General features: G+C 42.3%; 1 protein-coding gene across 1 annotated transcript in view; it reads left to right on the top strand.

Moving 5' to 3' along the window:
* Positions 1 to 12537, top strand: part of tanc2a (tetratricopeptide repeat, ankyrin repeat and coiled-coil containing 2a) — a 50430-nt gene that overhangs the window by 31860 nt on the left and 6033 nt on the right. The window contains exons 9-28 of the mRNA XM_058049171.2: positions 487 to 611; positions 1843 to 2074; positions 2879 to 3051; positions 3996 to 4076; positions 4164 to 4364; positions 4452 to 4586; positions 5049 to 5245; positions 5344 to 5452; positions 7076 to 7198; positions 7348 to 7485; positions 7567 to 7665; positions 7768 to 7959; positions 8290 to 8383; positions 9343 to 9476; positions 9742 to 9865; positions 9940 to 10115; positions 10192 to 10324; positions 11372 to 11463; positions 11547 to 11681; positions 11781 to 11881. Coding sequence (XP_057905154.2) covers positions 487 to 611; positions 1843 to 2074; positions 2879 to 3051; positions 3996 to 4076; positions 4164 to 4364; positions 4452 to 4586; positions 5049 to 5245; positions 5344 to 5452; positions 7076 to 7198; positions 7348 to 7485; positions 7567 to 7665; positions 7768 to 7959; positions 8290 to 8383; positions 9343 to 9476; positions 9742 to 9865; positions 9940 to 10115; positions 10192 to 10324; positions 11372 to 11463; positions 11547 to 11681; positions 11781 to 11881 — 2794 coding nt within the window. The remainder of the gene's footprint in view (positions 1 to 486; positions 612 to 1842; positions 2075 to 2878; positions 3052 to 3995; positions 4077 to 4163; positions 4365 to 4451; positions 4587 to 5048; positions 5246 to 5343; positions 5453 to 7075; positions 7199 to 7347; positions 7486 to 7566; positions 7666 to 7767; positions 7960 to 8289; positions 8384 to 9342; positions 9477 to 9741; positions 9866 to 9939; positions 10116 to 10191; positions 10325 to 11371; positions 11464 to 11546; positions 11682 to 11780; positions 11882 to 12537) is intronic.

Raw genomic sequence — 12537 nt, 5'->3', positions numbered from 1 at the left:
ATTATGTAATGCACTCAATTGTAACCTGATGCATGTTCAACTGAAAGGAAACCAAATCAATACAACACGAATGGACAGCTTCTAGACAAAAAGTCTTAACTTCTACAGGAAATGTGCACATGCAAAGGGAAAGGTAATCTCAAATGAGATGCTGAAGCAACATGTTTTTGTATAATAGTCAAATCAAATTACATAATGGACACAAAACATTGTAATAACAAACCATATTTTACTGACTGTAACATATAACATAAGAGAAGAGAGGCAGTTTGGTATGAATTGGAAGCACAAGACCCCCAGTTAGTTATTCCACCCGCAAAGACAACCTCATAGTCCAGACAGTTGAATCGTAATGCAGAATGAACCCGAACTAGACACACTGCCAAGCCAATGACTGCAAAAAGCTCATGACATAGTGGAAAAACACCAGTGAGATATAGAAGCTATGGTTTCACAGTGATTTTATTGTATGTACTTTGTGTTCAGATGCTGAATCTTTCCCCCATGATTCACTGGGAAGAGCAGGAGGTGATGAAGGAGGAGGTAGCTGTCCAGGGACTCCAGAGATCAGGAGGAGACAGCAGGAGGCGCTGCAGAGGCTCGCAGGACAGGTAACACCACTTTACATCAAAATCTACCACAGTCGTCCCTTGCTATATTGCAGTTTGAACATGGCTCCCTGGCTAATGAAGTTAATAAATGACTGTTGTTTTGTGGTTGACTCCAGTCAAAAAATATTGAAAGACATATGCTCACTAGGTGTTAGCAATGTGGCATTGTGGAGACATTAAAGTACTTAACAGTGCATGGAGTTAGCTGTGGCATGTCCGAATTACTATTTACCATGAAAAAAAAGCTTCTGCTCCCAATTAGTGTGGAAGTGGTAAGAGTCTTTCTTCCTCACTTTGTTTGAGGCTACTTAGTTAGCTTGGTAGCTTTTGATATGCTATGAGCAGCGGCCGTCTCGTCTGTCCCTGCAGTGATCCCATAGCCTGCGCTTCAGTGTTGCGCACTGTCGTGTAAACAAAGAATAATAGTAGTGTCTACAGGGCTATAATAATGGTAAAAAAAATTGGTTTTGTATGCTCTAATTACAAAAATATTCTGTTTATTAACAACGAATCCTACTTTGCCGAAATTCACTTATCGCGGTTGCGGCTGGAATCTATTAACAGTGATAAACGAGGGAGGACTGTATGTCATGCATCACTGAGTATTTCCTTCCACTGTACAAAAATGACGTCAATGTTCATCATTTCTGCTGAGTAGTTTGTTTTTAAGCAGACATCAGTGGTTATAGAAATGATTGGTATGACAACCTCTCACTGCTCTGTTATGGATTATTTTCCAACCATAATGCCTTTTGAGACGACAGATGGTTTGCTCAGAGCTGCTGTCAACTATAAGGTTGAAGTCAAGATTCCCTTTTTATAGCATCGAACTACTCAAACATTTATGTGACATGTGGCCTGAGACCCATTCATAACTTGGAAGGGGTACAATTTATGATCCAGACTGCTATGAGCCAAAGGGGAGTGATCCAGATCTGACTTTAATGGTATCTGCAGTATGTTGAAGAATATCAGTCATATACTGTAACTCAGTTACACTAATTAGGCCATGCAGAATGAAAAATGAATTATGAAAACCTATGCTAAGTATATTTGAAAAATGCATTACCCTGATGTGTTTGTCTCTGACAGTGGTGCTAGATACATATACTTTGTTAATCCTGTGGAAATAAAGAAAATTATAAGTCGTAAAAAAGAGCAAAAAGGCATAATGTAATGAGACAGAATACTAACAACACTAATGACTCCCTCGCTGCTTCTGCTTCTGCAGGTAGTTTCCTATCACTTCTGTCAGGCTGATAACTGCCACACGTGTCTTGTTCCGGAGTTTGTCCACACCATGGCGGCGAAGCTAACCGAGGCCCCTCAGCTGTCAGCGTATCGAGAGCTGCTGCATCGATCACAGCAGCTTCAGAGCTCACTCAGTCTGCGATCCTGCATCCAAGACCCAAGCTCAGCCCTCCAGAGAGGAATTTTAGAACCACTGGATGCTCTCTACAAGGGTACAGTAGCCCTCTTTGTCAATTACCTGGGATTTGGAAAAACTGTGTTTTTTCTGTTGTAAAAAAATTAAGCTGGGTGGCACAGCGGACGAGCGGTTAGTGCGCAGGCCACACAGCCAGGAGACCGGAGTTCAATTCCACCCTTGGGCATCTCTGTGCATGTTCTCCCTGTGCATGCGTGGGTTTTCTCCGGGTACTCCAGTTTCCTCCCACATTCCAAAAACATGCTAGGTTAATTGGCGACTCCAAATTGTCCATAGGTATGAATGTGAGTGTGAATGGTTGTTTGTCTATATGTGCCCTGTGATTGGCTGGCGACCAGTCCAGGGTCTACCCTGCCTCTCGCCCGGAGACAACTGGGATAGGCCCCAGCACCCCCTGCTTTAACATTATTAGAGCCCTCTAGACAGGAAGTAACACCCCTATAGTCACCTTTACTCTCCTATTACTCAATATAGTAGACAAAATACAAGAAAATAAGCCATTTAGGACATCAATAATATAAGCGGGAGAAAATAAATGAATGAAAAAAACCAAGCTTTCCCTCAAATTGTGGCGAGGTGCACACGACATACGATAAATTACCAATAATCCTTTTATCCAGGTAAAGTATACAGGAAATTCCATATGCTGCTCTCTGTGTCCTTTAAATTGCCCCTCGGGGATAAATAAAGTGTTTTTGAACTTTGAACTTGAACTTGATGTTCATAGAAAAGCTGCATACTTGACTGAATTTTCCTTTCTTTCCAGTCTGCAATACAGGGAATACTGCATATAATGTAATATTGCTTTCTTTTTCTGCAGAGAAGACACTGCATGTGGAAGGAACTGGGATCATTTTACTGATTGATGGTTTAAACGAGGCAGAGTTCCATCGACCGGACTATGGTGACACACTGACGTCCTTCTTGTCACGAAACATACACAAATTTCCTCCATGGCTCAAGATCATTGCCACTGTGAGAACCAGTCAACAGGTATGTGTCTTCCAAGCGTCCTTATTTATATACAGTAGATCCCCGCTGCCATCTCAGGACCACCAGTGAATGGCGAAAAACGTCAAGTCATCAATACTGCCTTAAAAAAGGCCATTTGATTTTTCCCCGATCATGAAAATTGAGATTTTAAAAATGCTGTATAGAACACACGTGCGTTTATTCCACCACAGGAGATATGTCATGTTACACATATCGGTATCAGAAATTGAGAGTTGGCATACCGGCTTACCGGTTTTCAGCAAAAAGGCCAATATCGGCCAACCCTAATAAAGACCTAAACATGTAATAATGGTGGGCTTTCCAACAGTAGTATTGTAAATGTATGCTGTAAATCAGGGGTGGGCAAACTAAGCCTCTGGGGCCACATGCGGCCCACCAAGCGTTTGAATCCGGTCCGCCAGTTGCTTTCTAAGTATTTCAACTTTTAACATAGAAACTGGCAACATGACTTGCAAGTCGGATGTCTTATTTAGTAAAAAACTGTAAAATTAAATTACATAGTTTGATGTGCTCCTGAAAAAGGGACATACAGCTGATAGTATAACACTTTTACAGATAAAATTAGACAAATAATTCAAGGAAAATTATAAGTATAAAATAGTGTGTGTGTTAAATATGTTCTGGCGACCCGGACAATTTTGTTAACTCAATGTGGCCCATGAGTCAAAATATTTGCCCACCCCTGCTGTAAATGGTATATAAATTTATACCAACTTGTGTTTTGTGCAGAAAAAATGGTCTATTATGGGAGAAAATATATATATTTTTGACCAAAAATATGCAAAGTTACAGAACCGTGAAGGCTGAAGTGTGAATGTGCAGGGATCCACTGTATAGGAAAATGTTCATCTGTCCACATGTAAGGGTGTGCTCCAAGTCACCACATTAACTGTTTACAATGTTTGTGTCCTATCTAAAACCAGGACATCACTCGGTCTCTACCTTTTTACCGCATCTCTTTAGACCAGATGGAGGAAAACAGCGCCATAGAGCAAGACTTGCAGGTAAAAACAGATAAACTACCTGTTCACTGGATTTTACCTCTATATCTATCTTGCTGTAAAAACTTCACATTATTTTTTTAAATTTAGGGTTACCTGATGCAACGAATCCACAGCAGCCCTGAGATTCAGAGCAACGTGTCACTAAGCAATGGCCGCCTGGACAACATGGCATTGGCCAAGCTGACAAGTCACCTCAAGACCTTAAGCAAAGGCTCGTACCTCTACCTGAAACTAACCATGGACTTGATTGAGGGAGGATACCTGGTCCTTAAGAGCTCCAGCTTTAAGGTGTGCACGGAACCGAGGACAACACACCTTCTTAAATAGGGTGTTAAAGCCTCAGCCATCAGTCTTTACACCACTGTGTTTCTTTAGGTGGTTCCTGTAAGCCTCGCCGAGGTCTACCTGCTGCAACTTAACATGCGGTTTCCCACACAGTCGTCATTTCTGCGAGTTCTGCCACTGCTCAATGTAACTGTAGCATCACTGCACCCACTGACGGACCAACAGGTACGGACTACCAATAGCTAAAATCTGGTTTATTTTATTTATGCTGTTATGTAAAAAGCAGGGGGTTGCATTTTTTGGTTCAGTAAAAGTAGGCGACAGGTCATATAGAACTTGAACACAACAGTGGCTAGAGAATGCCAAGGAGGAGACACAGTCTGCAGACCCCATTCAGTCGAATCCAATTAAATGATGCTTGCAACGTACAATTTGGCAAGCTGCACATTTCTATGTGGCACAAACTTTGAACAACAAAGTAAAGTGCCGAGTATCAAACTCAGTATCAACTCAATTGAAGGTGTTTACACTAAAGATGAGCTGTTTTATGTTCAGCTTTTTCTTCCCTTCCCTTACCAAAAATGAACCGAACGGTTCCTTTAAAACCATGATACATACCGAACCATGTTTCTGGTATATCATTACACCTGTTACACCTGGATTGTAACTGTTCCTCTCGTCCATCAGCTCTTTGAGGTGGTGAATGCTGGCACACTAACAGGAGGGGCAATGCAATGGCCTGAGTTTGTGCAGCGTCTGGAGCAGCTCTCTCCTTTCCTGTTGCGGCGGACTGATGGGAGTCGGATGCTTAACCACACCTCTTTCAGGGAGTGGCTGGTGTGGAGGGAGGAGGGGCAGGATGACAGGTTTCTGTGCGACCCCAGGTAGACTGCATTGATTCAGTTTCAACATCTCCTGGTGTGTCCATTCCTGTTTTTGATGGGCAAGAGTAAAGACGGCGTTGTAATGTTTTTTCCTACAGGAGCGGTCACACTCTGCTGGCCTTCTGGCTCTGCAGACAAAGAGGAAAGTTGAACCGGCAGCAGACACTTGAACTGGGACATCACATCTTGAAGGCTCATATCTACAAGGTAATCTCACGTATAAAGTCAAGTGGCTCGGTTCCTAACAGATGGCTTCTTGATGATCATTATGGCATTCAGGAAACGTGCGTAGGATTCTGGCTAAAAGTGGGCCAAAAATCGCAAATGCGCATCTGCACATAATTTTTCTTTTGTAAATGACACTCCACCTGGAAATGTATGACTCAGGGTTGGCATCCTATCCCCATTCTTTGCACACCCACTTTAGACCTTGAAGCATCAATGCAAAGCACCTCATTGGTCAAAAAGGCGTATCAGTAGTGGGCTTGTTCATCAATGGAACTGCACCATGAATAGCCAGTCAAATGGAAATCGAGGTCCTTATGGTTAAGGTGGATATTTATCAAGCAGATTGGCATTGGTGGCCATGTTTTTATCAAGACTACACCAGGGTAGCTGTGGATACAGATTACCACCACCAGTGTGAGACTGTGGAGCGAATAAAGAAAGGGTTCACTTCATTCTGAAATGCTTTGGGGGCCTTGAAACTGCTATATAAAAATCGAATCCAGTATTCATTCATTCATTCATTTTCTACTCCTTATCCTCACGAGGGTCGCAGGCGTGCTGGAGCCTATCCCAGCTGTCTTCAGGCGAGAGGCGAGGTACACCCTGGACTGGCCGCCAGCCAATCACAGGGCACATATAGACAAACAACCATTCACACTCACATTCATACCTATGGACAATTTGGAGTCGCCAATTAACCTAGCATGTTTTTGGAATGTGGGAGGAAACCGGAGTACCCGGAGAAAACCCACGCATGCACGGGGAGAACATGCAAACTCCACACAGAGATGGCCGAGGGTGGGAACCCAGTATTATTATTGTTATTATTATTGACAACATTTTTCACCATATTGAATAGTTGCATTTCTTTTCCAATGTAGCGAGCGACACTGTCTGTGAGCACACACCATTTTGCACTATTTTCCGACTTACTATTTGCCGACCAAATGCCTCAGTAAACATTGACTGTCGGGACGAAGGCTCCGCTGCCCTGGGCACCTCCATTGGTGGTTTATTTTTCCCAATTGAGAAAACAATCCGTGAGATAGTATTATGTTGCTGCTTTGCGATTATTAGGAAATGAACAATACTAACACGTCAAAATAAACTCATTCAATCCCAGCTATTTTTCAAAAGCTGTTCCTCCTTGTAAAGGCCATTTTTGATGATTTTGACCGATATTTCAAGGCACTTGAGCTATATAGACCAAAAGAAATATGAGACTCTCATCTTTCATCAGAAAAAAAGTTTGTCTCTACCTTTTTCCTTTCTTTAGTAAGATTCATTAGAACATAGGCAAGTTTCAGCAAAATATAATTTTTAAGCAAAAAGCACAACTTTGACACAGATTTAGCCATATATATTTAGGCAAACTATACAAACAACCGTATATAAACAACTGTACAGTCATCACCTCTTTTTGTGGTGCAAAAAAAGCTAAAAAAATATGTTAAAAAAATATGTATTTGGGAGTGGACCTCTTTGATAGCGAATGAGTAAAAGTTCTTCAGCCTTCTGCTCTGTCTGTAGGATCATTTATGCATGACAAATGTGAAAGGTGTCTAACGTTTTGTTGCACTGTGGCATTTTTCTTGCTTGCAGGGTTTAAGCAAGAAGCTTGGGATTTCCTCGTCAATTCTGCAGGGCCTTTGGCTGTCCTACAGCACAGAGAGCTTGAATGATGCACTCTCCTCATTGCGAAACCTTTACACCCCAAACATCAAGGTATTGCCGTTATAATAAGATGCAGAAATGAAGGGCAAAAACACAACATTTTTCAATTATTATTCAGTTGTTGCAGTATATACTCACCCTCAATCCCAAACTAAACACTTACCAATGGTGGATTGTAACCTGGCTCCCTGCTTCTCCAGGTTAGCAGATTGCTGATTATGAGCGGGGCTGATGTGGATTATCGCAGTGGAGTTCTGAATAACGCTCCCCTGCTGTGTGTCCACGCTCACTTGGGCCACGGTGATGCTGTGGCCCTTTTACTTGACCACGGAGCTCAGGTAGAAAAATAAACATGAGAATCACAGAAGTGATTACAGGTGGAAATATGTTGCTTTGCAGCTGACACTGTCTGCGTTTAGGTGGATGCACAGTCGCAAGATGGTTTGACCGCTATGGGATTTGCGGCTTCAGCTGGTCATCTGGATGTTATCACCCTGCTGAGTCAGCACAAAGCCAAGGTAATGGCTGACAATCGTAGATTTTCTCACTCTCACCAACCAAATCACACGTCTTTTAAGATTTTAGCATTTTATGTCTTTCATGTGCCTGTGTGTGCTCAGGTGGGTCATGTGGACAGCTCAGGCCGGTGTGTGTTGGTGCATGCAGCTCAGCGGGGCCATCTCCAGGTGCTACGCTGCCTGCTGAAGCTTGCTGACTGGAGCTGCACTTCCTGCTGTGGCCACAGGGGGGTGAGCAGGAGCCAGGCGGTGCAGCAGGCACTGATTGCAGCAGCCAGCATGGGCCATTCAGAGGTACACACATTGATTGTACAGTGACATAAGCGCTTGTCAGCATAACTCAAACCAAAACTAGCCTTTACTTTGGCCAATGGTGATAATCAAGGATATTTGAATCCACCGCAGTTGGCTGGCATTTTTCACTCATTTTTATACGTATTTTTACTGTTTTCATATGATATAGTGTACTCTGTCTAACAAGCTATTTTATTATACAGCATTTATATTGACCATTGTGGTGCATTACTTTGGTCTTGAGTACACATAACGATTTTATATTGTATTTTAAAAAGTATTCTAAAAACATACTGATTTATTCAACTGTGTGTTTTTTCTTGTGTGTAGATTGTGTCTCATCTCCTGGATCCACCAGATGAAGACAATAAAGAGGAGGAAAGACCAGAAATCAACACACCTGATAGTCTATGGGGAGAGACAGGTATTTAAAATCCTAGAATTGCAATGCAATAAAAAAACATTGCAGTACTCTGGGTACTCCGGTTTCCTTCCACATTCCATAAAACATGTATGTTAGCTTAATTGGTGACTCCAAATTGTCCTTTTCTGTGCATTATAACACGAGAAAACAAGTTAAAATGGTCTAGCTTACACTGCTGTCATTGGGAGACAACTATTTCGCCTGTGGAAAAAAAAACCTCTAACAACGTTGCATGGTTTGACTTCCATGCTGTGATCATGCATTAACAGGTACACTGATGATAACATGTAATAGCTGCAGTATCTTGCCGTATTTTGATGATTTAAAACACTACCGAAACTTCTTTTCGAGAGCACATTGATACACATACTTATGCTAGTTCTGTAAGTAACAGCAGCAGCGACAACACTTAAGATGTCCGCTCTCATTTGCATAGCTGTGTCTTCCAGCACAAGACATGTGCTCCAGTCCTCAGGTAAAAAATTCTGGCGTCCAACGAGCATCTTGTTGAGTCTTTGTAGCGAAATTGAGAGCTAGGTATCCACTCTTCCGTCTGTGAATGACGCTGAGACTAGTGATTAGCAACATGTTGTGTTAGTCCGGCAGACAAAAATAGTTTGTTATATAGTATAGTTAATAGTTAGTGAGGGCTTTCGTGTCAAAATAGGTATTTGTCATGACGTTCATTGCTAGGTAATTTTAGCTTGTTTCTTCGTGTTATAATGCACAAAAAAGGGAAAGAAATGTGTTCATGTTTCACATCATTCACATCAAGGATTGTGAATGATGTCAAGGATTGTGAATGATGGGCAATAATTTTTAAAAAGTGTAGTTCCCCTTTAATGTTAATTCTCATATATCGTCATATACTCTCATTAACATTTCCTAACCACCAAACAAGTACCCAGTTTTCCATATTCCTGCTATAAGTGTACATGTGTCCATCTTGTATCTCGAAGCCTTGACAGCAGCAGCAGGAGGCGGCCGATTGTCAGTCTGCACCCGGCTGTTGGATCAAGGTGCTGCTCTCCAGGAAAGAAGCAGACAGGGGGTCGTGCCACTCTTCTGTGCAGTTCGGGGAGGCCACTGGCAGGTCGGGGAAAAAAAACACGCAAGCGTATAATAGAACCTGTTTAAATCGACAATCTCTCCTATGTTAAAAACAAACAAAGGATGGTTCAAAAATCTTTTATTGTTGCTCATTCTCATTATGTCTTTGGCCAAAGTCACAAGTTAAAGTGTCAGCAATAGCTGTTTTCGATATGAGTCAGCCAACCCGAGGGATTTCGACTTAAACAGGTCTGCATCAATTGGATTCTTGTAGTGTTATTGAGCTGAGTCCTCCATTGTTGTCTAAGGTGGTGGAACTGTTATTGAATCATGGAGCAGAGGTCAACATGATGGACCAGCAGGGTCGAACCGCCTTGATGACAGCTGCATCAGAGGGTCACATGACCACAGCCAAATTGCTGCTGGATCATGGTAAACTGAGTCGAAGAAAATGTACACTTAAATGTTTTGTGTGTATTCACTTGTAATTGACACAATGTTTTTAGGGGCCTCTCTGGATCAGGCTGACAGGGAAGGTTTAACAGCGCTGAGTTGGGCCTGTCTGAAAGGTCAGCTCCAATTGGTCAAGGAGCTGGTGGAGAGAGGCGCAGCAACGACACACACTGACCGCAGTGGGCGTACGCCTTTGGATCTGGCTGCCTTTCGTGGCGACCCTGAAGTGGTCAGTGCCATTTATGTGTTTGGATTGCAGTCAATCCACCGTGCTCAAGATTTCCTCTGCTTATGTCTTTGGTCAGGTGCAGCATCTGGTGGATCACGGTGCATCCGTGGAACACACTGATTCCAGTGGCATGCGTCCACTGGACCGAGCAGTCGGTTGCAGAAACACCTCAGCGGTTATCGCTCTGCTCAAAAAGGGAGCTAAGATAGGTAAAAAGTCAATTGAATGTTATGTTGCTTGTGCCTTAAACCATAAAGAGCAAATTCAGAAGATGTAAATTTCTCGGCATATAACAAACAGCAAGAACGTCACATCTTATTTGCGGTCCCTGTTAAAAGTTTGGAGATCCTGTCCCATTCAATCGTAGTGGTGTGACGAGATTTCTTGCTCAGAAAAAAGTGTCCTGCCATAATAAATAAATCAATTAATCACGCGATAAATTAGACAAAATTTTATCAATTTTGCCGGGCTCCGTGTCTCACCAGGAAGAGAGCTCACCCATTGTTTAGCACCGCAAAGCTTCATAAAACAGAGTGACACCTCTTGTCAGTCATACAGTCACTTTGTCTCTGTGGTGGGAGGCGGGGTCGCTAGCATACACACGCAGCAAAAGTGGGGAGTCTTGTGAGGATCAAGGAGGGGAAAAGGTCAAATACTACAAGACCTCACGTGGGGATATTAACTCTTACAAGCCCAGCCATTTTTCAAAAGCCACATGTGGCCCACCAAATTAAATTATATAGTGATGATGTGTGGTCTGATGTTTAAAGTGCTCCTGAAAAAAGGAACATGAGAACATACAGCTGATAGTATAACACTTTAACAGATAAAATCTAGACATATAATTCAAGGAAAATTATAAGCATAAAATGTGTGTGTGTATGTATGTTAAATATATGTTCTGGCCCCCCCGGACAATTTTGTTCACTCAATGCGGTCCACGAGTCCAAATATTTGCCCACCCCTGCTGTAGAGCATGTATTTCAATGGGAATGCGCTTATAAAATGCACCTCTGCCAACTTGTGGCCGTTTTTTCTGCTTAAAACTGTACCGAGCGGTCTCTCTTCTTCTGTGGAGTTGCATCATCACCTGTTCATGCATGTATATATCAAGATGTATGAATACGGTTCAGTAAATGTTCAAGTTTGGAGACACAATAACATGGAGAAGTCTCTCAATGTGTACATTTGATTAAAATGTGGTAAAGTAAAGTTCCCATTGCTTGAGATTTGACTTGTTGTTTATGTATGTGAAGGACCAGCAACCTGGGCTATGGCTACGTCTAAACCAGACATTTTAATGGTGCTCATTAGTAAACTGGTTCAAGAGGGGGACAAACTATACAAGGTAACACATCAACATAAATCAGTCAAAATGATGAAAGGATGAAATATCTTCATAAGGAATGTGTGTTTGTGTTTATCGCGCAGCAAGGAAAAGTGAGGGAAGCTGCTCATTCCTATCAGTCTGCGCTACAGAAGTTTCCGGGGGACGAGACGAAGACCTTCAGACAGCTGAGAGTGTGTGTGCTCCTCAACCTGTCACGTTGTCGCCGCAAGATGAATGTGAGACTCACCTACAATGTCTTTTGCTTCTTTCTCTGATTGAAAATGGATCTCACAGATCTATCCTCTGTCGTAATATGATCTATTATTTGCCTGCAGGATTTCAGCCTTGCTGAGGAGTTTGCGACCAAGGCTCTCGAACTGAAAGCCAAATCTTACGAGGCCTTCTATGCCCGAGCTCGAGCTAAACGCAGTCGAAGGTAAGCGGAGCAACCATGGGACTACAACTGAGTTAAATGGAGCAAATTCAGATCACAACGTTCAAAAATCCTGTTAATAATAAATAACTGCATTTAGATAAGTGCATTGTGATAAGTGGATTTCCTCTTTTGGAAATCAAATATTTTTATATTCCAAGTTCAATTCCACCCTCTGCCATCTCTGTGTGTTTGCATGTTCTCCCCGTGCATGCGTGGGTTTTCTCCGGGTACTCCGGTTTCCTTCCACATTCCAAAAACATGCTAGGTTAATTGGCGACTCCAAATTGTCCATAGGTATGAATGTGAGTGTGAATGGTTGTTTGTCTATATGTGCCCTGTGATTGGCTGGCGACCAGTCCAGGGTGTACCCCGCCTCTGGCCCAAAGACAGCTGGGATAGGCTCCAGCACCCCCTGCGTCCCTTGTGAGGATAAGCGGTAGAAAATGAATGAATGAGTGAATATTTTTATATTTATTGTTTACAGAAAATCAGTTTACAAATTTCTAAATACAGTTTTAACATTATTAGAGCGCTGTAGACAGGAAGTAACACCCCTATAGTCACCTTTACTCTCCTATTACTAAATATAGTAGACAAAATACGAGAAAATTAGCCATTTAGGACATCAATAATGTACTTCCTACAGTGTAACGACC

The sequence above is a fragment of the Doryrhamphus excisus genome, linkage group LG16 (genome assembly GCF_037039965.1).
Source record: "Doryrhamphus excisus strain RoL-2023G ecotype Guam linkage group LG16, RoL_Dexc_Guam_v1.1, whole genome shotgun sequence".
NCBI classification, from domain to species: domain Eukaryota; kingdom Metazoa; phylum Chordata; class Actinopteri; order Syngnathiformes; family Syngnathidae; genus Doryrhamphus; species Doryrhamphus excisus.
Note: the sequence above shows the minus strand (reverse complement) of the source record. Positions and strands in the feature narration are given on the sequence as shown.